General features: G+C 41.5%; 2 protein-coding genes across 7 annotated transcripts in view; both read left to right on the plus strand.

Annotated features, from left to right (window-relative positions):
* Positions 1 to 13,106, plus strand: part of TATDN3 (TatD DNase domain containing 3) — a 33,526-nt gene extending 20,420 nt beyond the window's left edge. Inside the window, exons 6-10 of one of the 4 annotated variants that reach the window (XM_033938472.1) lie at positions 1,506 to 1,615; positions 3,283 to 3,338; positions 4,912 to 5,024; positions 11,065 to 11,145; positions 12,034 to 13,106. In XM_033938472.1, coding sequence (XP_033794363.1) covers positions 1,506 to 1,615; positions 3,283 to 3,338; positions 4,912 to 5,024; positions 11,065 to 11,145; positions 12,034 to 12,177 — 504 coding nt within the window. In that variant the 3' untranslated portion in view covers positions 12,178 to 13,106. The remainder of the gene's footprint in view (positions 1 to 1,505; positions 1,616 to 3,282; positions 3,339 to 4,911; positions 5,025 to 11,064; positions 11,146 to 12,033) is intronic. The other 3 variants (XM_033938473.1, XM_033938474.1, XM_033938475.1) reach the window with 3 other exon arrangements.
* A 5,241-nt stretch (positions 13,107 to 18,347) lies between these two features.
* LOC117356935 (putative deoxyribonuclease tatdn3-A) overlaps positions 18,348 to 26,640 on the plus strand; it is a 47,294-nt gene continuing 39,001 nt past the window's right edge. For all 3 annotated transcript variants that reach the window (XM_033936900.1, XM_033936902.1, XM_033936901.1), the window contains exons 1-3: positions 18,348 to 18,483; positions 24,273 to 24,305; positions 25,403 to 25,476. In XM_033936900.1, coding sequence (XP_033792791.1) covers positions 18,427 to 18,483; positions 24,273 to 24,305; positions 25,403 to 25,476 — 164 coding nt within the window. In that variant the 5' untranslated portion in view covers positions 18,348 to 18,426. The remainder of the gene's footprint in view (positions 18,484 to 24,272; positions 24,306 to 25,402; positions 25,477 to 26,640) is intronic.

A 26,640-nucleotide genomic window follows, 5' to 3' on the forward strand; every position in this document is an offset into this window, starting at 1 on the left:
GCATGCATATTCGGGGAATGTCTTCTGATTTCTAAAAGTTACATTCTAATACTAGCTTACATCATTTATAAAAATACAGAAGAAATAAAGAAAAAGTATTGCAATATACTTACAAAGAAAAATATCCATGCATATAGCATTAAATCATTTCTGCTTCTCCCATGCTACTGAGTCATTTAACAGCGTGCACTGAAAATCCTTTGTCTTAGTGAAAAAGTGGAGTAGCTAGCCCACTCCAAAGAAAATCTACTTTTTCCTATATAAATCTTCCAATACATTTTTGAGGTAAATATATTCTAATCTAAGACCTTTAAATGAAAGTTCCTACATATGTAAGTACTAATTTGTATTTTAACAGTTTACTAAAATTTAATTCATTATGTATGCACCATGTTGGTGGAGGTGCCAACACCCCTCCTCCTCTCCGCCCCATCTGCATCTTCCCATGCCACGCGTGCGCCCCTTCCCTTCCCCCATACCACTAGTTGAAGTTGTTGCTCATGGTGGTCAACGTCCTCCTGCTGACATCACTTCCGGGTGCCGCACATAGGAAGTGACGTCAGAGGGAGAGCTGATAGGGTTGCGAGGAGCATGCGGTTGACCACCGTGAGCAACAACTTCAATTAGAGGTATGGTGGAAGGGAAGGGAGGGCGCGTGCAGCAGGGAGGAGTGGGGGAGGGGGGGAGATGAGGGGGGGAGGGGCACCACCGCCTCAGGCGCCTCTCACCCTTTCTACACCACTGGATTCCACATGCCTGTCTCACATTTTCATGAATTCAGACTCAGTCTTTGTCTCCACCACCTTTACCGGGAGACTGTTCCACGCATCTACCACCCTTTCTGTAAAAAAATATTTCCTTAGATTATTCCTGAGACTATCACCTCTTAACTTCTTCCTATGCCTTCTAATTCCAGAGTTTCCTTTCAATTGAGACTTGCCTCATGCACATTTATGCCAAGTAGATATTTAAATGTTTCTATCATATCTCCCCTCTCCCACCTTTCCTCCAAAGTATGCATATTGAGATATTTAAGTCTGTCCCCATACACCTTATGAAAAAGACCATTGACCATTTTAGTAGCCTTTCTCTGGAGCTGAACAAAAAATATGATAAGCAGGAGGGTTTACAGGTAGCAAGCTTAGGAAGCTTAGGAAGCAAAGTTCTATGGAGATGTTCACTACAAAGTACTTTTTGCCCTGAGCTCCGTGTCTCCACCACACAGCCAGTCTAGCCAATTTGATGAGTAAGAGATTTGTGATTAGTCCCAAAACTGTGACCTGTTCTTTGTGAGCAATGGAACTAACCCACAAAACCATGATGTTTTTTTAATTACAACCTCCAGGAGCTGTCAGTCATTGAACATATCTGCATTAGATTCAAAGGCAAGGTTAGCGTGACTAAATGATTTAAAATTGAATTATCAGCTTTCTACCAGATGTCTTGAATATAATTCAGTATACCATTAGGATTGTGACCTTCTACTTTCTGTATTTATGCCCCAGGTTGGATTAGATTTCACCCCAAGAATTGCTTGCACAGAAGACCAGAGAGAGGAACAAAGACAAGTCCTAATCAGACAGATTGAATTGGCGAAGAGACTGGATCTACCCTTGTGGGTTATTAGATCTTGGTTAATTAAGAGACAGATGAGTTTATTTTCTTTATATGCCTGTATGCACAAATCATAACATCAGTAGGAGGGATCTTATATAGGATCCAGAAGCATATCCTGGGAAGTAGCCAGGGCTGTTGGTAGGGTACATTTTAGGACTGTAGGCAGAGTACCAGATGGATACTCAGCAGGAAACTCAGTGTAGGCCATAGTTTTAGGATTTGCATAAGGACTCCCTGGTTGAAAAGGACTATAAATAGGATGTATTGTGGAAGATAGAAAACTCTTTGATCCCGATGTTCAAAGCTTACAGTGCCTGTATCAATTGACACTATAACCAGTTCTAACCAGTTTAGTGTACAAGCATATTAGCTTCCGATGCACAAAATGGCTCTGTGCCTTTTCTGTGCCTTGTAGCAGCCTCAGAGAATATTATGGAAATGTATTACAGTGAACTCATTGATATTAAAATGAGTACTCCAGGCAGTGCCCAAATATTGCCGGGTGATGCACAAAATGAAGCACCAACTTTTAATGCTCCAAAATTATTGGCTGAAGGTGCTGGTATCGTTGAACTATGTGTGTTAAAAGCGTATGGGCTGCCGATTGCATGAAAGGTGGACATTAAAAAAAAAACAATGAAATACATTCATCATACTTTTATAGGGTTGGGGGCACCATATAATGTCCCACTGAAGCAGTGTAGAAAAAGCATATAACGTGTGCCTATTATGCATTACAATAAGGCATGCCTATAACTGACATTCATGCATGCCTACGACATAGCTTTTCCTGGTACATGCACACATGTATGCCTCTTTCCTTGGAATTATTCTGCACATGTGTCAGTCTCTTTCTCCAATGATTGGTCTAATGGAATTTCCGTGGGCTTCATTTGCATACAAAGTTTTTTGAGCATTGCTCATCGTTTAGAAATTGGAAAATTTACCAGCAGTACAATGGCACACGGGATTTTAACAGGGACTTTTTTGATCATCGGGCCCTTTATAGAGAACAGTTTCTGTTCTATCAGGTCTTCCAGGGTCTAGATACAGAAGATAAGTTGTGATGGAAGATGCAACTGGGATTTTCTGGTGTATAAGCTGACCTCATATCACACCAGTGGAGAGACCTCAAAAGTCAACAGAGCTCTGCCCATTCCTGTGCACCTGCTGCTAGTGTTTCACTGTTTGTTTTCAAATCAGTGTATGGCTATGTGTGTGTGAACTCGGCGATAACAAAATGGTAAAAATTAACAGAAATGTGTGTTCTTTTTAAATGACCAAGGAAACGTCAACAACATTTTCCATGTCATTTTGTAGTGTTTCTAGCCAAGAAAAACCAGGAACCCCCCTCCAAATTTAGGGGGGAGGGTTGTGTTGTAAATACTGCTTACTTCTCAGAGTGTGAACTATTGTGAAGAGTGCACGCTGTGGAAAAAGTGTGTATTCTCTTCAAATAGTGTACACTATTAATGATATAACTACAAAACAAAAATGTTAAATAAAACCCCCAATGATTAAAAAGATAATTTGTATAAAAGACAGAGGAAACTTAATAAAATGAAAATGTTTGTCCTGCACATTCTTACAAATTCATGGTACTTTTTACTGTTTTCTTTATATTGAGTAATTGATATTTTTCTCTTTTCATCCCCCACATTCAAGAAATGTCCATTCACGGTCAGCTGGAAGACCGACCATTAACCTTTTAAAACAGCAAGGTACAGTCAATTTTGTTTGAATATTCACAGTCTTTTTAAGCTACATGAACAAGGAAGACATTTTGGGGGGAAACCTATAAGAGGTGCCTAAAGATAAATAGATGCCTAAGTTAAGCATCTAACTTGGGCCCTCTTTTACTAAGCTGTGGTAGAGGTTTCTACCGTGGCCCAGGGCACTGGCCCAGAGCACTAAATGCTCCAATACTGCTGCTGCTGCTACTACTACTTTTTTAATTTTAATTTATAATTTTACAACAGTTCAACATCCAGAACAGTAAGGAATGGAATTTTCAATCTTAATAGAATCAGAAAAAAGTCTTTACATCATAAACTTTTTCCATCTAGCCCACATTAAGAGAGGGCTAACTACCTAAAAATAAAATTTTTAATACAGGAAAAACAAAAACAGTAATTCCCCTATACAGGAACAAAATTTAAACTTTATAACTAGCCAAAAATAAACCTGAAAAGGGAAAAACTCTTCTAATCATTTAGGTGTAGCATCTGCAATTTCTCCTCAAAAAGAATCAGGTGTCTTATGTTGTTTTTAAGAAACTTTCTAATTGAATTGAATCCCAGAAAATATATTCTTCACCCTGCAGTTGCACTAGGCATTTGCAGGGAAATTTTAAATAAAATGTGGCCCCAATAGCCAGTACTCTAGATTTTAATAAAAGAAATGACTTTCTTTTCATCTGGGTGGATCTGGCCACATCAGGAAATATTTGTACTATATCACCACAAAATTTTGCTTGCTTATTGTGGAAATATGTTTTCATAATTAGACTCTTATCCATCTCATTAAAACAGGTAATTAATAGGGTGGACCAATACTACTACTACTTATTACTTATAGAGTGCTGAAATAGGCAATAGGCACCTATATTTTTGGGCACGATTCTACAAAAGGTAGGCGCCTAGCAGAGCCTAAATTCAAAGTAGATGTGTTTAGGGACAGAGAAGGACTTAGGTGCCTATAATGTAAGCCTTTAAAACCCTGGCCTACATTACAGGCACCTACATTTTAAGTTAGGTGCAATTCTGTAATAGGTACCTATCTTTTTGGATGCCATTTACAGAATTTCCCCCTTCTTGTCTTCTTTTGTCTTCATTTAGGGGGGGAGGTGCTACTTAAAACTAGAAACTTGTTTAGTCATAGTTTACTGTAAGGATTTACAACTCTAAATATACTGTTTCTGCTGTGTTATGTTTTGAAATCATACCTTGAGATCTTGAGATAGAGTGTGTGGCGCAGTGGTTGAAGCTACAGCCTCAGCACCCTGGGGTTGTGGGTTCAAACCCCGCGCTGCTCCTTGTGACCCTAGGCAAGTCACTTAATTCTCCATAGCCCCAGGTACGTTAGATAGATTGTGAGCCCACCGGGACAGATAGGGAAAATGCTTGAGTACCTGATTGTAAACCGCTTAGATAACCTTGATAGGCGGTATATAAAAATCCTAATAAAATTTAAAATTTATATCAACATGATATACTGAAGGTATTTATGAACTGTTTATGAGTGTAACTGGTTTTCAGAAGTTCAAAAACAGAATCATTATCGCTCTTACCCTAGGTGCAGAGAAGGTACTGCTTCATGCATTTGACGGCAAACCATCCGTAGCTATGGAGGGTGTGAAAGCTGGATATTACTTTTCCATTCCTCCTTCTATCATAAGGAGTGGGCAGGTACAATGCTTCAGTTCATGTGTTCATGATACAGGCCCCTTGTACATCAGAAATTTAGACACAATGTTAGTCATCAGAGCAGAAAGCAACATAACTTATCTGTAATAGGTGTTTTCCACAGACAGCAATATTGATAAATCACAGAAGTAGTTGACGTTGGCCAATGGCACCAGATTAGAACTGCTCTCCCAGAGCTCAGAACCTAGTGTAAAGTTTTAAACATTTGCAACCCTTTCTGCATGCTTCAGTCTCCTCAGCTCTTCAGTTGCTTCCAGAGCTTACTTTTAAAACATTTTTACTGAGTTTTAACAAAGTGTACAGAAATATAAACTACTACTACTACTTCCAATCCCCCAATAATAGATGTTCCCCATATACTATAGGGCTCATTTTCAAAAAAGAAAAACATTCAAAAAGTGGCATAAAGGGACAGATAGATGTTTTTCTTGTCAAACTCTTCCAATTCGCTATTTTTGAAATTTATATTCCAGATGGATGTCTGTGCTGTTGATCAGTAATTTGTCTAAATCTTAAGGGGGGGGGGGGTTGTTAGAGCCACAGTGTGGGCAGGTCAAGGGCGGGCTTATGACTTTGACATTTTTCTGCCATAATCAAACATTTAAGAATATATGAGGCACAATTTGGACGCCTGGGGCTAGACCTGCCAAAAAGATACCCAAACTGACCAGATGACCATTGGAAGGATGTAAGCATGACCCTCCACACTCCCGTGGTGGTCATTAACCCCTCTCATCCCCAAAGATGTGAATGAAACAGTACATACCTGCCTGTTTGATAGCTTCAGATGTTATGGCTAGTCCTAGTAGACCAGCAAGCAGGTCTGTGGAGTAGTTTAGTGGGCAGTGTAATCAACCATAGAGACGGGGACTCCAGCCCATATCCCATTCTAACATATGTGATGGAAAATGTGAGCCACCCAAAACCTACTGTTCTGACATATAGATATCATCTGCAGGCATAAGGGCTATTGGTTTGGTGTACAGTAGGGTCCAGTAGGTTTTGGGTGGATTTGGAGGGCTCACCATTTAGTATGATTCCCCCCCCCCCCAAGAGCTCTGCTCAGTTGGTAAGTCCCTCCTGTCTATGCCCTTCTCTTCAACTACCAACTCCAGACTCTGTCCCTTCTGCCTTGCTGCGCCATATACATGGATGCCTGAATCCCTATGGTGGGCTCCGTCTCTGGCAGTGATCAAGGCCCAGTTAAAAACCCACCTTTTTGAGAGTGCTTTTGATTCCTAACTCCTCTCACCTTGGGTTCTGCATCCCGAACCCTATACATCATGTTTGTCTGTCCGAGTTAGATTGTAAGCTCTTCCGAGCAGGGACATCTATAAATGTCAAAATGTACAGTGCTGCATACTCGTTTCCACACTATATAAATGATAAGTAGTAGTAATTCTATAAGGGGGTTATGGTGAGATGTGTACCTAGAGGACAGGGGTGGGCAACTCCAGTCCTCGAGGGCCGGAATCCAATTGGGTTTTCAGGATTTCCCCAATGAATATGCATTGAAAGCAGTGCATGCAAATAGATCTCATTGGGGAAATCCTGAAAACCCAATTGGATTCCGGCCCTCGGGGACCAGAGTTGCCCATGTCTGACCTAGGACCTTTTATGAAAAGTTCACTGCAGTGCCCCTTAAGGTGGTCTTCAGGGATGTCTGTGTGGCCAGTCTATTAAAAATGCTGGCCCCTCCAACATCCCAATAGCTTGTTCTACCTCAGCATCAGCTTCCACTTTACTCTGTCATCATTCTGGACCCCTGAAAGCAGCTGCATTTTCAGCTATGCAGCAAAGCCCCATCCCCTATATGTGTTTAAATTGATGGCTTGCTGTCTCATTTTTGGCCCCCTTTATTTGGTGCACCTCAAGGCTCTTCCTTGTCCCATATCTTGTTTAACACCTGTATGCGCTCTTTGAAATCAAGTATTTTGGATAAGGGAAAGTACCTATACGCTTATGCTGATGACATTTTTTGTTGTTTTGTCTTTGCCCAGGGGCATGACTTTGTTGCTGTCAAAAATTTTGATTTAGAATAACCTTACTGGATCAGACCAACGGTCCATCTAGCCCAGTTTCCCATTTTCATGGAAGCTAATCCAAGTCACAAATATGAGCTTGTCTAAATTGTTTAAAATTAAACTCTACAAAAACAAAAATTTTATGGTTGGGAAATTATCTGTCAACTGTTCCTTCTTCTATCCAGTTGAATAACAAAGCCGTTCTGAATAAGCAGTACCGAGTCAGGCACACAGGTAGGTGATTCCCAAATTTAGGACTGCTCATATCATATTGAGAGGCATTTTCGATAGGACTTCTGAATCCAACTTTGAATGTTTTGAGAAAAACATTTTTAAAAATCAGGTGGAGAAAATGTCCATTTATGAACTCACAAGATGTCTATCTTTTTTTTTATAAATGGCCCAGCTCGATGTTTTGTCCAGCTAGACATCTAATTTTTTTGCCATTATAAAAAAATGTCCAAAACAAGTCATTTACATGTTGGAGTGACCAACGGACTGGCCACACAGACATGCCAGCAGAGCAGTGGGGCACTGTTATGAATACATTAAAAGTGCCAGATACACATTTTATCATAACCTCTGTACATTATATGATGAGTCCTCCAAAACTCTCCCAAATCTACCCTACCCACCTGTCTGCCAACCCAATAGCCCTTATGCCTGCAGGTGTCACCTATATGGCAGTACAGTGAGTTTTTAGTGGATTTTGGGGGGTCTCACACATATCACCTGAAGTGTACTAGTTAGGGTGGCTTATGGGCCTGGGTCCCCTTCTATCAATCTACTGTACTGCCCACCACACTACTCCAGAGACCTACTTGCAGTGTTATTAGGACTGATCATAGAGACAAATATGTACTGTTTCATGCAGATATTTGGGGGGGTGGGGGGATTAGTGACCAGTGGGAGAGTATGTGGGGGCCAAATTTTCATCCCTCCAGTGGTCATCTGATCAGTTTGGGTATCTTTGTTATCTTTAGTCATTTTAAAAACAGGTCTAGCCCAAAATGTCCAAATTGCGCCCCGTACACAAAAAAAGTGGAATGAAACAAAAATTAACTTTGTCAATTCAATTCAATTCAATTCAATTGCACTGATAGATCATCAATGGAAGAAGGCAAAACCTCAGACTGTATTGCTACATCTCATAACAGCCAAGGGCTATTGACAAATGCAATATTATGGTTTCAATCATTGGTCCGCCTCCATCCTGTGATTGAAATCATAACATTGCATTGGTCAATAGCCTTTGGCTGTTATGAGACGTAGCAATACGGTCTGAGGTTTTGCCTTCTTCCATTTATGATCTAACAGTGCAAATGAATTGGCAAAGTTAATTTTTGTTTCATTCCACTTTTTTTGTGTATTTGATATTTGGTTGTGGAATTACTGCTTTTTTGTTTTGCAAATTGTGCCCTGGACATTTTGTGAAATATTTATCACTGTAAAACATCCAATTGCTAAGCCTGCCCTAATCCCACCCAAAACACACCTCTAACACACCCCTTAAGATATAGATGCACTTGAGACAAAACAACCAGAAAGACGTCAGTTTCAAAAATGCCCACTTGGACATTTTACTAGTCATAATGACCATGTGCCGGTTTATGCCATCGTTTGGCCATCTATCTTTTTTTAAAATGAGCCCCATTATCTTAGTGTGTGGAGCAACCCCCATAATGAAAGTGAGAGTTGTTAGCTGGTAGGGAGAGACTAGCTATGATGGATTAATCAAGATACTTTCCTTTGAACGAGGCTCAAACAGTGATATAATAAGGGGGGCGGACCGCTCCAGGTGCTGTCATTGCGAGGGTTGCAGGCGCTGATGCCTCTCCTCCTCTCTGACCCCTGCGTACATCTTTAAATGTTTGCCGGAGTGAGCAGTATCTTCCACTCGCTGCTCGCGCTGGTTTCAGCTCCCTTTTGACGTTATTTCCTGGTCGCAGGACCAGGATGTAATGTCAGAAGGGAGCTATTGCTGAATAATTACGAAGCAGCTTACGTGAACCCTTGAGAGAACCACTAATTGTCCTTCAAGATATATTTAATACCATTCCCATGAATATAGTTTTAATGAAGATTTTAAGATAAATCATCAATAAAACAATTAAAAATAACTATAAGTAAAAAATAAATAAAATAGGAAGGAGGTTTTTCAGGATCAATGAATGAAATGTGGAACCTTGTCAGACTTGGCTGAGGTTTTTTCCTTGTCACCAAGCAGGTTTCTGAGATCCTTTTCCTCCCCCTGTTTATACCCTATGCTTTATAGAGTGGGATTTTTTTTTGTCAGTTAAGAACTGTACACGATCAGAACTTTATACTAGTAGCACTATAGAAATTTATTTATTTATTTAAAACTTTTCTATACTGTTTAAAGAAAAGACTAAATGGTTTACATCAGGGGTGTCCAACCTTTTGGCTTCCCTGGGCCGCATTGGCCGAAAAAAAATTTTCTGGGGCTGCACAAACGCGCAAACACTGCATCAAGACAGAGGAGGGAGCCGGCAAGACGGTAAACACCCGGGGGCAGCAGAAGAAAACACTGCATCGCCCTCGACCGGGGCCGCACAAAATACTTCACGGGGCCGCATGCGGCCCTCGGTCCACAGGTTGGACACCCCTGGTTTACATCAATAAAAACATGCATAAAATAACAGACAAACTAAAATCTTAAAATCTCCATAATTAGTTACTTCTCATCAAATGACAGCTAATGAATTACAAAAATGCAGTAACAAACAACTGAGGGCTCCTTTTACTAAGCTTTGATAGCGGTTTTAGCGCACGCTGAGCGCGTGCTGAATTGCCGTGCGCACTAGACCCTAATGCAAGCATTGAGCTGGCATTAGTTCTAGCTGCATAGCGTGAGTTTAGCATACGCTAAAATTCTGCATGCGCTAAAAACGCTATCGCAGCTTAGTAAGAGGAGCCCTGAGTTTTTAACTGTTTCTTAAATTGGAGCCGATTTACATAGCCGTAATTGACCTACCAAGGTGTTCCATATCTTAACACCAGCAATACAGAATGTCACCACTCTAGTGTCTGCATAATTTCCTTGCACTACTGGGTTTAATAACCTTTGATTTTCAAATTGTAAACATCTATTTGGCTTATAAAGCATCACAACTTGCCGAAAATACCATGGTGTTTGATGATAAACAGTTTGATGGACCACAGAAATGACCTTAAGTCATACCCAAAATAGAACTGTAACCAGTATAATTTCTTCAGAATTGGCGTAGTATGTGCCATCTTGTCGACACCCAGTAGTAATGATTAGAAGTGGTAATAGTAAATATAATACTTCTGAAAAAAGTTGATTTGTGAGCATTAACTACTTCTGCTTAGACATGAAAACATCCACAGACTTACAATCATAACACTAAAAGAATAGGATGATTGTCTTTCTTGGATTGCTTCTGCATGTGGCTGGTATACAGGGGGGGGGGGGAAGTCTTCACTAGTGCTGCCTGATTCAGGAAAAAAAAAGTTTGATTTGATTCAGCCTATTGAATCGATTTTTCGATTAAATTTTCCTGCCCAATTGGGTGGTTTCTTCAAATATCCTGGTGGGTTTATTTTATGGCCTCTTCACCCCCTTTGCCCTCTCCTACTCACACTGGTCCTGTGGTGTAGCGGGACCGTAGCAGAGAGAACGTGCCACCGAGGACGACGGGCAGCTGCAAGGATCATTACAGCACCGGTGATCCTGCAGGCTGCCGTATTAGCTTAAGGTAAAAGCGGGGAAGCTGGGGGAACATGCAGGCCTTTCTGACTGACCCTCCCCTCTCAAGCAGGAGCAGCAGCGGACGGCCAGCAAGAGGCAACGCTGCCACTCCTGCTTTAGGAAGGCATAGGGGAAGGGTCGGTCATCGAATCAGGAGGCTGATTTTTTTTTTAATTGAATCGATTCACCTGATTTGAATCGGTGAATCGATTCGAATCGTGAATCGGGCAGCACTAGTCTTCACAGCTGTCTCCTTTCTCTTAAGAAGCAGAAGCTGGTAAAGCAGCTGCCCTTGGATTGTTTGTGCTTGGAAACCGACTCGCCTGCATTAGGTCCTGAAAAGCAGGTCAGTTACACAGACTTTTGTTTTTTCTGTAAAGCTTTCTGGTATTTCTATAGTCATAGGGCTTAAGATAAGAAACTCCTTTGGGTGTCAGATAACAATGTATAAGCAAAATCTTGTGCAAAAAATAGTGTGTAGCTTTTGTCCTCATGGATAAAGCTTAGAAGAAGGTCTTAGTAAAGCATTAATTTATGCACAAGATTTTGCTTAGATAGTTTTTCTCTAGATCCATTTGATTTCACATAAGTTAAAAAAATAAACTATTATTATTATTGAGTAGGGATGGAGGGGAGGGGAGGTTATTCTATTCAATAAGAATAATTTAAATATTAGATTTCTTACATAATTTTTTAAATATTACAGAATATTAATTTGTTATGAAATGTTATACTTAAAGCATATATGAGAGTTAATCAAGTGTGTATCTTTAGGTTCATATGAGTTTAACTGCTACACTTGTTGTAACATGCAAAAATGAATAAAGAATTTAAAAACAAAACAAAAAAATAAACTATAGAAGTTTATTTTCCTAAAACTTACAGTATACTGTTTCAAATATTTTAAAAGCAGACTGATTTGCAGTCCTTTTATACCTTTTTGCCCAGTCTTTAAACCTGTAGTTGATCCTGTATTGCTGAAACTTTGTTGCTATAAAGGCATAGTTCACCTTTTGGAAGAAAAAAAACATCTTTTAAAAAATTGAACCTTGGTGTATACCCCTTAAGGTCTTTGTCTCTACCTATCTCTGCTTCTAAGAACCCTATCTCTCCAAGTAGTAGTTTGGAGGAAAGCATTGTATGATTGTGGGATGATGCATCTTGAATATTAACATGGGCAAACTTTAATTTGACAAAAATGTACATTCAATGGCTTGCTTTGGTTTTGTTGCAGGTGAGGAATGAACCAAAGAACATTTCTATCTCTGCAGAATTTATTGCCAAAGTTAAAGGAATCCCTGTGGAAACCGTTCTGACAGCGACAACACAAAATGCACTAAAACTCTTTCCAAGACTGCAGCATTTTCTTGTAAAATAGACTCTCTAAAATATTTAAGACTTGAATTTTCAATTAAGATATTGCCATTTGATTCTTACTTTCTGTGCACCAATAGCTGAGTCTTACATGATTCAGTTCAGGACTTGTAGCAATGGGAGACAGGCTTTCCTTTTGAAAAAAAAAATTAATTGGAATGAGTAATATATTTTTCTTGGAGGGGGGGGGGGGCATTGCTCTTCATATCAGGAGATTCAGGTATGTTGAAGCATAGCTGATCCTTTGTATGTTTTGGAAGACCATACCCCGAATGCATCTTAAAGATTAATAGAATATTCCCTAAGCACATAAAATTTTAAATTGAATGTAATTGTGCTGTAAGTCTGAAGAAGATATCTAATATAATAAAACTCTAAGCGCGCATGCGTACTCTTACCTGCGTGCTTCCGTTTTCCATGAGCTGTAGGTTCCCGCAGGTAGGAGTGCGCATGCGCGCTTGGCTGTGGCAGTGGCTGGTTGACAGAGGCAGCAAACATGCGCGACTCCCCCCTCCCGCACCCACCCACCGCCAGAGAAACATCGCTATGGCTGCCCGCATTGGACTGCGAGGAGATCATTGGGAATGCTGGTGGCGGTCACGTGCACAGAATTGGCACTCCAGACCTCCATCCAGGAAAAACGGCATTACCGGTAGAAGTTTATTTTTAAGATTAAAGGTGCTGCGGCAGCTCCTCTCACGAGCCGCATCTGTGTCGGAGAAGGCTTCCGACGCAGGCAGCGATCCTGAGAGGAGCCGCGGCGGCACCTTTAAACTTAAAAATAAACTTCTACTAGTAGTGCCATTTTTCCTGCTGTGCCCTCTCTTTCAGTGAATGAAGCATTGCGGCAACGAACAGTTTTGATGAAGCAGCCAATCAGTGTGTCTAATCCGGAGGAGGGAGATCTCCTTGACCACAGTGAGTGCGATGGTAGGCCAGAAGGAAGGGAAGAGGGGGGGGTTGGGGGAAATGCTGCTGCTATTGCTGCATAGGGAAGTGAGGTCAGGGGGAGGGAAATGCTGCTGCACAGGGAAATGGAGGGGGAAGGAATGCGGCTGCTGCACAGGGTAAGTGGGGGGAGGGAAATGCTGTTGCTGCTGCACAGGGAAGTGGAGTGGAGAGAGGGAAATGCTACTGCACAGGGAAGTGGGGTGGGGGAGGGAAATGCTGCTGCACAGGGAAATGGAGGGGGAAGGAATGTGAAATGGAGGGGGAGGGAATGTTACATAGGGAGCAGGGAGAGAGACAGATAGAAAGAAAGACAGACAGCGGGAGGGAGGGTGACAGAAAGAAAGGAAGAAAAACACAGGGGCAGGAAGAGGGACAGAAAGACAGACAGAGAAAGGGGGCCAGGGAGAGAGAAATACAGCAGGAGGTAGAGAGACAGACAGAAAGAAAGACAGACATCTATTCTAGCACCCGTTAATATAACGGGCTTAAAGACTAGTATGAGAATAATGCCTTTGAAAGTAAAAATCAGATAATACAGTATTCTTCCCAGGACCTTTTGAATGAGTACACTACCTAACTGATTTTACTGACTACTTGCCAAACTTTACAGAAAATTGTATAATATTGCACAGTATTCCCCCACCTTTGCCACCTGGCTGGAAAAATTTCTGGGGAGAGCAGTTTAGAAGAGCTGCGAAATGCTGGTCACTATCAGAGCAGGGCCATTGCTTTCAGGTTCAAACAATTTTTATTGATGCAAACAACAACAAATACAATGCCAAGGCACCCCCAAGGTGCTCAGTACAAACAAATATGCATCATATATAATAGTTGAACAATCATGGACAAAAGAAAACATCTACCAAACTCTACAGCAGGTGAACGAGGGTAAGGAGGGGCCATTTCTTTTAAAGCAAAGTCATTTGTTAAAATTATTTTCATTTGATGATTTATTGAAGATATTTGATGAGCACCATGTTGTATTTAGGTTTGTTTGTTTTTTATTTAAATGAAGATTAAGAGAAGAGAAAATTAAGTTTGAAACTATACAGTTTTGATTTAAGACCCACAATGGAGTTTTCACATTGATTTGTGTACACACATGTAGGGGCATAATCAAAACATATATCTAAGTCTGATTTGGATGTATGGTGCTAGACACCCAAAGTCTGCAGTGGGAAAATGCCCATTTTCTAAAGTCAAATCACAATACATCTAGAATATATATATATATATATATTTTTTTTTTTTTAGAAAATCATCTGTCTGGACGTCCAGGCCATTGGGTCGCCCAGACCACCAAGATGTCTATCTTTATACTACATTTTTGACCAAAATTTCATCCAAGTCCCAAACGCCCAGAGCAAGACCATTTGGACATGGGAGGAGCCAGTCTTGTAATGGGCTAGCCAGACAGACATGGCAACAGATCAATGGGGCACCTTACAAGATACTGCTGTGAACTTCACAAAATGGGTGCCAGATTAACATCTCACCAGAACTCCCTTATAGGTTATTGTGAGCCTCCCAAAACTCACTGTACCCACCTGTCTACAACCCCAATAGCCCTTATGGCTGCAGGTGGCACCTATATGGCAGTACAGTAGGGTTTTGGGGGGCTCACATGTTCCACCATAAAAGTAGTGGTTAGAGTGGCTTATGGGCCTAGGTCCTCCTCTCTATGGTTCACTAGACCACCCCAGGCTATTTAAGACACCTGTGTGCAGCTCTACTAGGCTTTCCTATACCAGGTGCTGATGTTCTGAAGACAGGTATGTACTTTTTTATTCTGATCTATGTGAGGGGGTCAGTGAACACTGAGGGAGTGCGTGGGGTTTTTTGTCTCTGCAGTGGTTATCTAGTCATTTAGGATATCTTTTTGGCACTTATATCTGTTTTCACATCGTCTAACTCACAATGTCTAAGTTTCAACCAGGATGTCTAGTAAAACATTTGATTATCCCTGCAAGATGACTAAGTCTAAGTCGGCCCATATCCTGGCCAAATACTGCCCTGACCACTCTTCCAGATATGCCCCCTTTAGCTCTGGGCGCATTGCAGCATTCAGAGGCATAAGAAGTCCCACTACACGTCCAGAAGGTCGGTTTGGTTATCGGCATTTGGGCGACCTATTAGAATGTCAAAGTGCTGACTTAGGCGGGTTTTAGATGTTTTAAAGTTTTGATTATGAGCCCCATAAGCTCTATCCCTTGGCAGTTTAAAATAAAAGATGCACCATAGCTCATAAACATTATAGGTGAGGTTGTGAAACTTAGGGAGATGAGAGGCCTTGATGATTAATCAGAAATAAATGCTCTTGCGTATAATTTATATATGGAGTGTCCAACCTTTTTGCTTCCCTGGGCCACATTGGCCGATAAAAATGTTTCTGGAGCCGCACAAATGTGCAGACACTGCAGAAAGACAGAGGAGGGAGTCGACAAGATGGTAAACACCTGGGGGCAGCAAAGGAAAACACTGCATCGCCCTCGACCGGGGCCACACAAAATACTTCACGGGGCCGCAGGTTGGACACCCCTGCTTTTAAATTTTGGCATTAACAATCTGACAACATAGGGCCATACATTCATTAAGTAATAATGGGAATAAATAAAAATCATTAAAAATGTGTCTTTTTTAAAAATGCTTTTCCATGATACAATTACCATATGTCTTTTGAGAACACAGTTTGTAAGATAATCCATTTAGACAGACAAAACATTTTTGACTTCATTAGTTTGATCAAAATCCTGGGTGTTCAGATTTTTAAATTAGAATGTTTACAGCAGTTATATCAGGACCTCTCTCCAAGAAGAAAAGCAGGTATGGTGGTTGCTTAATGTGTTATTTCCTTCTTAAGCACAGAAATTTGCAAATGGTTATCACTACTCATCAATGACAGCTTTTGCATAGCTCAGTGACATCGCACTGTGTTCTGACCTCTCTGTTCTAGCAAGGTTACTTACCTGTAATGGGATTCTCCTTGGATCGATGATGGCATATATATACACATGTGGCTGATTCATCTGATTTGTCCAGGTAGAATTCAACTGAACCGAAATAAACTGGTAGCTTGTTCCCCCATAGGATAAAAAGAGAAGCAAACTAACTGATATTCAAAGCAAGTTAACTTCTCCAGAAATGGCCACGACCAATTAACTCCCTTGGTTACAGCTATCCAGTCATCTTCATTGAAAATGACCATATAGTAACAACCAAACATGCCTTTTGTACAAATGGTGCTTCGCAAGATGGGCTATGTTTGTCAGATGACAAAGTTAACTGTAGCACATGCACAACATCTATGCCATTAAAAAGAAAAAAGCCCCAACACCTGAGAGGCTTTGGGGCCTCCTCTGTTGCTCAGTTGTTCGGACTTTCCCAAACCAGCTCTGCACAGGTGCCAAAGTCGCTTTCACAGTGCCCAATTGGACGGGATTATGGCGAATCTCTGCGAAAATCATTTGTATGCAAACTTTTTTGGAACATCGATTGCTGTTACAGAATCGGCCAAAAAAATCTGCCCACAGCAATTGTGTTTTGTACATCTAGCCATTAGACATAGACACTAGTACACTACCACTTCCCTTAATGCATACATGGATTGTTAATGGCAGGAAAAGATCAATACTAGAACAACACATTCAATTGACTTGGAGTAATGTGGCAACCTTAGGATAACATCCATCTACTGTATAGTGCAGTGTGTCGTAAACTTTTTAAGGTGTAGCACACTAATCTCATGGCCATGGCTGGAGGGCACCCGGAAATGCACGGACAGCAATATGATGATGTCATGCAGATGTCCTCCAGTCACTGCCCTGAGCCTCCTATATCTGTCAGTGGCGGGAGGGGGGTGCTGCAGAAGAGGTGAGGAGGAGAGGCACAGGTGTTGGCTGACTGACTACAGGATGTGCCTCTCTCCATGAGAGGTATGTTCTGTAAGTCAGCCAGCACCTCTCCTCGCTGGCATCTCGCGGCACACCTGGAATCTTCTGCAGCACACAGTTTGCGATACACTGGTATAGTGCATTAATATATCAGATCAGCTGACCTGGCTAAGAAATAGGGATCATATAAGAACAAGCATTGCCATTTTGGGACAGACTATAAGTCCATCAAGCTCAATTTCCTGTTTCCAAGTGCCCAATCTGTCCAGATCTAAATACCTGGCAAAATTCCAAAAGAATAAACAGATTTTATGGTGTTTATCCCAGAAAAAAAAATAGTGCATTTTCCAATAATAATGGTTTATGAACTTTTCTTATAGGAAATTATCCAAACCTTTTTTAGACCCTGCTAAGCTATCTGCTTTTACCACATTCTGTGACAATGAATTCCAGAGTTTAATTACACGTTGAGTGAAGAAATATTTTTCTCTACTTTGTTTTACATTTTTACTCCAGAGCTCAACAGCCTGGAGTGTCCAGGTATAACTCTATTTCAGGGGTCATGAGTGGGAGAGATTCCAGGCTCCCATGCTAGATTATCAATGTGGGTTGGACCTAGAACAAAGACAGAAGCCCAAATACTTTCACTCATCACTATACATCTCAGGTGCTGTTAAGGGTCAAGAGTTAACTTCCTGCCTCCCACTATCACTGGGTACCACAGTCCTAGCTGAAGGCCCCAGTTTTTACCTCTATGAGCAAGGCTCCTGTAAACATTAGGCGAAACGAGGACGTAGCAAAATACAGCTGCACTGGAAGCAAAACACGTCCTGACAATGCATAAAATGGGGGAACAGTCTGCAACACAGTTCTGCCACTTCTTTTTAGTCTCCAGAGTTGCAGGGCGGGATTTTTCTGCTCCAGCCCCTCCCTTCCAGGCAGGCTGCAAAGAAAAAGAAGGGAAGACGTAAGTCTGGAACTTTTTTTTTTTTTTATAGAATTGTAGGATAATCATGATCATAAGAGTTTTAGTACTCGTATAAAAATTTTTGGAGGGGGAGCCTCTAGTCTAGGGCACCTGGAATGAAGATTTTTGCAGAATGTCCAATGCACATGCACTGGTGGTTAAGTCTTTAAATCCTACCAATCCAGAACCGAGTACTACAATTTTAATCTAGAAATACAGAACAGAACTGTCACATGCCGGATGCCGCCGTTCTCATCTTGCAGCTTACTTCCCCTTAACCGTTCTAAGTTAGACAAATTCATAGCATGCACTGTCCTGTTCCTATCTTCTTGTTCTAATAAAGTACTGTGAAAGAAAAAACAAAACCCCAACAACAACAACCCGCAGGGAGGAAGTTCCTTAATACTGTATAACCCAGCGCTGTCAGCTACTGTAGCTGCTGAGAATGGCTTCGGGTTTCATTGATTGTCACTGCCATATGACAGCAATAGAATTCCAGCAGGTGAGGACGGGCTAAGAGCCTGCAGAGAAGGGCACAGGGAGGGGAGGGCTGGGATCCTGCAAAGGAGCACAAAGGTAGAACAGGATTTAGAGCCAGCAGAAGAGAGCACAGGCATGATGGGCTAGAATTCTGCAGAGGAGGAAACAAGCAGGACAGGGTTGAGAGCTGCAGAGGGCATAACCAGGATCTTGCAGAGGAGGGCACATATAGTTTGAACTGAGGTCCTGCAGGTGGGCACAGACAAAGTGTGCTGAGAGACTGTGGTGGAGGCACAGCAGATAAACTGACCGTTTTGCAGATAGGTACTAATAATTTCTGGTAGGTGAAAATACACATATCTCAACTGCCTTTCAGTTTCTTTCCTCCTTTCTTGTGCTATGTCATTTAGACATTAGCAGAGTGGTTTTGCTGGTTAATGTCTCCAGTGGCTTTCTTTTGAACATACCAGAAGAGAAGTGAACCTCATTCCTAAGCATAGGTATGTTGGAGATGATCTCAGGCTCAGATTTTCTCCACCACTGCCCATTCCAGACTTCGTTCCTTCCATCTTGCTGCCCTGTAGGCCTGGAATAAAGACTACCTGAGTCTGTGCATCACGCCCCTTCCTTTACCTTGTTTAAAAGTGGGCTGAAAAACAATCTTTTTGAAATTACCTTCAACCCATAACCCCATTGCCCTCTGCTCATTACCCTAGCCAACAGTTCAACCAACATCCCGCTACTGTAACCCCTACCCTGGCATCCTGTTTGTCTGTCTCGATCGATTAGGTTGTGATTTCATTCGAACAGGGACTGTCTCTTTCATGACTCTGTACAGTGCTGCGTACGTCTTGGAGCGCTCTAGAAATAATTAGTAGCGGTAGTTTTACTGCTAGCACTTGCACAGTGATAGTGGGGAGATGTCCCTCATGGCCCAGGTGAGGAACCTCTTGGATGTTTTGACCTACCTTTTGTCTGAACCTTTGTCTGCCACCTTTTCTCTCCTATAATATTGTAGTTCTTTTCTGCTATAATTTCATTATTTTCTAAACCACTTTGATAGTCCTCTCTATGAAGTCCTCAATAAACTTGGGAGACTCTTCTGCTGCTCCTCCGTTGTAGGATGGCCTAGCATGCTCCACTACTAAGTTCTTTTATTCCAAGAACAAGTGTTTAAGCCCGTTACATTAACGAGTGCTAGAGTCGATGTGTCTGTCTGTCTTTCTTTCTTTCTCTCTCTCTCTCCTTTTCCGCTGTCTGTCTGTCTTTCTTTCTGTCTCTCTCCTTAGCCGCTTTCTACACTCAGGTCCAATTGTCCCTTTCTATTCCCTCCCTCCTTCCTTCCTATGTCCGTAGTGCCCCTTCCCATGTCCTTAGTGCCCCAGTGCCGCCTTCCTAAGTCCTTAGTGCCCCTTCCCATGTCCTTAGTGCCCCTTCCCATGTCCTTAGTGTCCCCAGTGCCCCTTCCCATTTCCTTAGTGCCCCCAGTGCCCCTTCCTATGTCCCCCCTCACTGCCTTCTAGCCTTTGTCCCACCCCCCTCCCCTGAAGCCAACACCCCCCTCGTACCGGCCCCTGCAGCTGCTACCTACCATAGGGCCTACCGCCACTTCAAACACCCCCCCGGTCAGCCGCCGCTGATGCCCACGGAAACTAAACCAAAAGGAAAAGGGTCCGCCGCACACAAACCGCTGAATGCGTCGAACACTGCCATGAAGCTACAGATCACGGAGGCAGGGATCACAAAGTTGTAAGTACGCATGTGCGCTTAGGATTTTATTATGATAGACAGATACTAAAGAAGGCTTAAAGAGCTGTGCAGAGCTCTGTGCAGGCTATATGTTTATGTTTATTAGGACTTATAGACTGCCCTTCGCTTGAACATCAAAGTGGTCTACAAAATTGAAACTGGGAAAGGAACGTAATTTATTTAAAGTAAAGATTTGAAAGGGGAAGTTAGTAGAAAAATCATTCATCCTGCAAACCTGATATAAAGTGCAGTACTGACGTTCAATAGCCATCCATTCTATCCAACTGCTGCAGTATCTGGGGAACACCACCAGAGTTAAGCATGCATGACAAAAAAAAGATAAGATTTCAGCAGAGCCTGAAATCTTGGATAAGAAAGTTTCGCTAGGGAGGGAATTCCATAAAGTTGGGACAAATGCAAAAAAAGCCAAATGCCGAGTAGATGACATAGTAAATGACGGCAAATAAAGACCTGAATGGTCCATCCAGTCTGTCCATTAGTTATACCCATTACAAATGCATGATAAAATTAACTTGTCTCTTTGATATTTCTGGGTCATAGACTGTAAAGTCCACCTGGTATTGTCATAGGTTCCAAATGCTGAAGTTCACTCCAGCCTATGCAACCATCCTATTTGCAGGATATCTACCATTAAGTCTGGTCAGTAACATCCTCATATTCCAAGTTACTGGAATTCCCATTGATGCCCTCCCCAGCCCATCCTACACCAAATCATCACATATGAGACATAGATCGTGCAAGTCAGTCCTTAGTTCTTTAATTTACATCCTTCATTTTCTAATTAGAGATCCTCTATGTTTATCCCATGCTTTTTAAAAATTCCAGCACCGTTTTCCTCTCCACCACTTCTCTTGGGAGGGCATGCCAGGCATTTACCACCCTCTCCGTGAAAAATAATTTCCTAACTTTGCTCCTGAGTCTTCCTCCCTGCAATCTCAAATTATGCCTTCTAATTTTACCATTTTCTCTTCTGTGGAATAGATTTGGTTCTATATTAATACCTTTCTTTTTAAAAAAAAATTGTTTATTTATCATTTTTCAAAAACATTACAAGAAACAAACTTCTTGTTAAAGCAAAACAGCAGAATACAGTTAAAATATAACATTAAATCAAAGATTTTGATATTAAGGCAATTATAATCGCTTCCTTAGACCCCAATAATGGAGGAGGAGTTAAATCTAGAATAAAGAGAAGTATCTTTCTTCAACATAAAGAAAACATAAAAAGGAAAGGCTATAACACAAGTTGCTAAATATTCCTTACACTGGTGTCAACTCTATCTAACTATCTTTTTCAGCTCCAGAAAAGATTTTAATTGATCTGGCAGAAAAAAATACATATTTATGTTGAGCATATTTCACTATACACTTACAAGGGTAAGCTAGAAGGAAAGTTCCTCCTAAAGATATAACCTCTTGCCTTAAGGATAAAAATGGTTTCCTTCTCTCCTGAGTGATTTTAGTCACATCTAAATATGCCCATATTCTTTTCCCATAAAACAGACTTTTGGAAAATTTAAAGTATAATTTCATGAATGAATTGAGATCTTGTTGGAAAACAAATGATATTAATAGTGTTGTCCTTAATGTAGATTCAGTGATGGATTCTTCTAATATTGCAGATATTTCATTCAAGTCAAGTTGAGGTTGAATATTTTTCTCTTTTTTCTCTTCCTGTATTTCCTGGGCATTTTTTATCACAGTAGGTAGATAATAAATTTTATTCAATGGAGGTATAAACTCAGGGGAATATTTCAATATCTCTACCAAATATTTTTTAAAGAGATCATATGAAGAAATCCCAGGGGACATCGGGAAGTTCAAAATTCTGACATTAAGACGTCTATTTTACGGTGTCAGGTCAAAAGCACGCCGGGACAAAGGCGCGAGCAGACAACTGAGCGCAGTGCAGAGGCGTGCACCGAAGAAAAAGACTGTTTTTAGAGACTATGACGGAGGGGTGTGGGGGGGGGATCGTGCCGCGTTGTGGGGGGTTTGGGGGGTTGTAACCCCCCACAGTTTACTGAAAACTTAACTTTTTCCCTGTTTTTAGGGAAAAAGTTACGTTTTCACTAAAATGTGGGGGGTTACAACCCCCCAAACCCCCCACAACGCCGCCGCGATCTGTATTAAGTAAAGTGGGGGGGGGCTCCCCAACAAAACCCCCCGTCGCAGCCCCTAAAAACAGTCTTTTTCTTCAGCGCGCGCCTCTGTCTTGCGCTCAGTTGTCAGCGCGCGCCTTTGTCTTCCGCGTTACTGTCTATGAACCCTATTTTATGTTGTAATAATTTACTGTCCTTTATTGCAAGACCTTTATATTCTTGCAATGATTATACCTCAATTTGAAGTTTTTCAATGGAGTTCTTAGTTTCCAAATTTGTTTGCTCAAATTTTTTGTGATAGTATGTAACTTTGCTCCAAGAGCCTTTACCTCCTCTGCCGTTTTTGTTGTAGCTGCATCCAACTTCTGGAGCATCTTGAGGATAGTTGTTAGAGTGTCCTCCGTCGCGGGGGTAGAACCCCCTAAGCTGTTCCGCATCGGCAGAAGCTCATTTGCTGAGGATCCTTCCTCTATGGACAGGTCGGGTGCAGCTTCGGCTTCCCTTCCTTCCACTTCCTGGGCAGCCACATCAGCCAGACAAGGAGGCGGGAATACCGGTGGAGGCGAGAGAGAGATCTCCTGCCCCAGCGTTAACGAGTCTTCTCCCCTCGGGAACGGATCGGGGCTTAACTCGCCCGTAGAGAAGCAAACTCCTGGCAGACATTGCTCCAAAGTGCGCTGAACAAAGGCAGTTGAGGGAGTTGAGGAGGTAGGTGCCCTCACACTACCTTTCCGTTTGGTGTGCGGCATTCTGTATAGTTAGTATAAAATATAGCACGGAGAGAGTTCTTACTGCTGCCAGGTTCACGCCGCCATCTTGGCCACTCCCCCCATAGACCTATATTAATACCTTTCAAGTATTTAAATGCCTGTATCATATCTCCCCTGTCTCTCCTCTCCTCCAGAGTATACATATTTAGGTCTTCCAGTCTCTTCTCATATTTCTTTTGGTTCAAACCCCTTACCAATTTTGTCGCCTTCCTCTGGACCACTTCAAGTCTTTTTATATCTTTCACCAGATACGGCCTCCAAATCTGAACATAATACTCCAACTGCGGCTTCACCTATATAGGCTGGCTATTCCTCTTTCTTTATAGCCTAGCATCCTTCTGGCTACAGCCACCACCTTATCACACTGTTTAGATACTTTTAGATCCTCAGACACAATCACCTCAAGGTCCCTCTCTCTGTGCTTATCAGCCTCTCATCTCCCAGCACTTACGGTTTGTCATAAGAATCAACAGTAATGCTAGATGGTTCTCTGTTGAAGAGCATAAAGTCCAAGTTGGTTTGTATGTGACTAGAAGATTAGTCAAGTAGTCAGGTTTACCTTAATGTAAGCATTTGAATGCCAAGGCTAAGGCTTTATGCATTAGACAGAATTTAATTGGTAACCAGAGCTGTTCCTGAAGGAGTAGAGATACATGATCATATCTATGGGCATTAGTAAGTATTCTTATTGCTATGTTTTGAATAATGTGTAATTTTTTAAGTACAATTTACGGAAGACTAGTATAGATGATATTGCAATAGTCAAGTTTTGAAGCTACCACAGCATATAGAAGGGAAGCGCAGCTCAAGGTATCTATGTAAAGACAAATTATATAAATTTGATGTAAGGAATGCTGTGTTTTCCCAAAAATAAGACCTACCCCGAAAATAAGCTCTAGCATGATTTTCAGGGTAGGTCTTAATATAAGCCCTACCCCCGAAAATAAGCCCTAGTCACCGGCAGCAGCAGCCCCAACTTTTTAGGAGAAGGTCTGAGCCCTAATGGAGTTCTTTCTCCAATTACTCTTCATTTCATTGGTGTATTGACATGGATCACAGGCCATCCTTTAGATGCTGAGAGACACCTCTTCCCACATTATTAGTGGAGGATTTTACAGTGTGTTGAGCATATAGATGTTTCATTGTTAACCAAAAGTATTTTTTTTCAGGATGTAGATGTCATCCTTGAAAAATCCCGAGAGGTGAGTCTGATACTGATACCTATAAGTGTGAGATTTGGTTGAGGTTTTGATGTGGCACGGGGTTTGGGTTTGGTTGGGAGGGGTGACTGGATTTGGTTTTGGTTTGGGGGATCGGTGTGACACTTGGTTTGGTTGTGGTTGGGGGATGGGGTTGGTGTAATATTGGCTTGGGTTTGGTTGAGGGGTTGATGTGCCAATGGGCTTGAATTTGTTTGGGAGTTTTGGTATAACACCAGATTTGAAGGATACTTAGGGCTTAGCCAAACAATTATTGTATGTGAAGCAGTAGTATTAGCTGGAGTCCTGCTTTTCAGTTCTTAGTCATATTCAAGAGTCTTCTGTCTCTTTAGTTCTAATATGTGTCACTGTTGACAGGTTTAGACTTTTTTTTTTTTTTTAAAAAGAATAAAGGATGTGCACCTTTTCTTGTGGTCATACTCTCAGTCCTTCAGGATCTCCTTCCCAGAATGCTCACTGGTTCTTGCATACTGCAACAGACTAAGGTTCTTATAGCCCAGCATCCTATTTCCAATAGTAGTCAATCCAGGTCACAAATACTTGACAAGATCCCCAAAAGTAGCATGACTTCATACTACTGACTTCAGGGATGAGCAGTGGCTTTCCCTGTGTCTGCTTTAATAATGTTTTATGGACTTTTCCTCCAACAATTTGTCCAAAACCTTTCTGGAAACCAGTTATGCTAATTGCTTTTACCTCATCATACAGCTGTGAGTTCAGAACTTAACTATGCATTGAGTGAAAATATAGTTTTCCTGTTTGTTTTAAATGCACTAATTGGTAGCTTCATGGTGGGTCTCCTAGAGTGCTAAAATATTAATTTGGTTGCATTTTCTGGGTAGTGGCTTCTCAGTATTGCTCTTCTGTCTCTGTTAGATAGGTTTCACTTTTTATTCCTTGTAAAATGTTTACTGAAAGTGCAGGGTATAGATCCAGCCCTTTATTTATATAACCCCTCTGTGGAGGGGCCATGCGTGCTCAACATGATTAAACTGGACAAAGAGACTAAGTCAAATTTTCTGATTTTTACATACTGTCCTGTTATGATACAGCTATGCCTTCTTTTTTCTTTTTGTCAGGCAGGGGTCACAGCCCTTATTTCAGTGACAGAGCATGTGGATGAGTTTGAAAGGGTCCTTGATCTCTCTGAAAGGTTTGTCTTCATTCTCGATGTCTTGTTTTCAGAGAAAACGAATGCAGTATAGTTAAATTATAAAACACATCAGTAGAGTAGACATGTGAATGAAATATTGGTTGAGCACTGGTTGAGTTGCTGCTTCTTCACCCAGAGGTTGTGAGATCAGATCCCGGTGCTGCTCCTTGTGACCCTGGGCAAGTCACGTAATCCTCCAGTGCCCACCACTTTGAAAGCCAAAGCCGCAAAAAGGCAGTATACTCTCAAAGAATGATCTTTAATTTGTAATGAAGTAGGCAGAGCTTCCACATGTGCACTAATTCAAGAAAATACATACAAGGTTTTGACACGTTGGTACTACACTCCAGAGAAGCTGCATAAGATGTTTCCCACAGCATCCAACCATTGTTGGTGTTGCAATGCGCACTTGGGTTCCTTTCTTCATATTTTGTGGGATTGCCCTGTACTCATACCCTTTTGGCAAGGAGTGACAAATGTTCGAACCTCCTTGATGGGCAGAGCAGTGAACTGTACTCCCCTGAGCTGTTTGTTGGGGATGTGTAATATCTGTCCTGCTACCTGGCAAACTAAATTATTAAGGTGGTTTCTGGCTACAGCTAAATGCTTGATAGCTGTACATTGGAAGGATGTTCACGTGCCTACTTTGAATGAGTGGGGTTTACGATTACTCTGTAGCAGTGGTCTCAAACACGCGGCCCAGGGTCCACATGTAGCCCGCCAGGTGCTATTTTGAGGCCCTCGGTATGTTTATCGTAATCACAAAAGTAAAATAAAACAGTTTCTTGATCATATGTCTCTTTAGCTATAAATTACAATATTATTATTAAGACTTAGCCAAAAGGAAAGATCTAGAATCAGAAAATAATAGTAAATATTGAACTAAGGCCAGTACTGGGCAGACTGGCACGGGCTGTGTCTGTATAAGGCTGTTTGGGAGATGATGGGCTGGGGAAGGCTTCAATGGCTGGGAGGGTGTAGTGTAGGGATATTTCTGTATTCACACCTGAAGGTTAGGCCTCTATGATGTCATCAAGCCTGAACCATTGTTTCAAGAATCTCTCTCTGCAAGCAACTTTCCAGCATGAATTTTGCAAGAAGTAAGAAGAATGATGCATTATGGGGATGTACCCGAATGTTGCTATTCAAGGGCATTCATCTGTG

The sequence above is a fragment of the Geotrypetes seraphini genome, chromosome 3, assembly GCF_902459505.1.
Source record: "Geotrypetes seraphini chromosome 3, aGeoSer1.1, whole genome shotgun sequence".
NCBI classification, from domain to species: domain Eukaryota; kingdom Metazoa; phylum Chordata; class Amphibia; order Gymnophiona; family Dermophiidae; genus Geotrypetes; species Geotrypetes seraphini.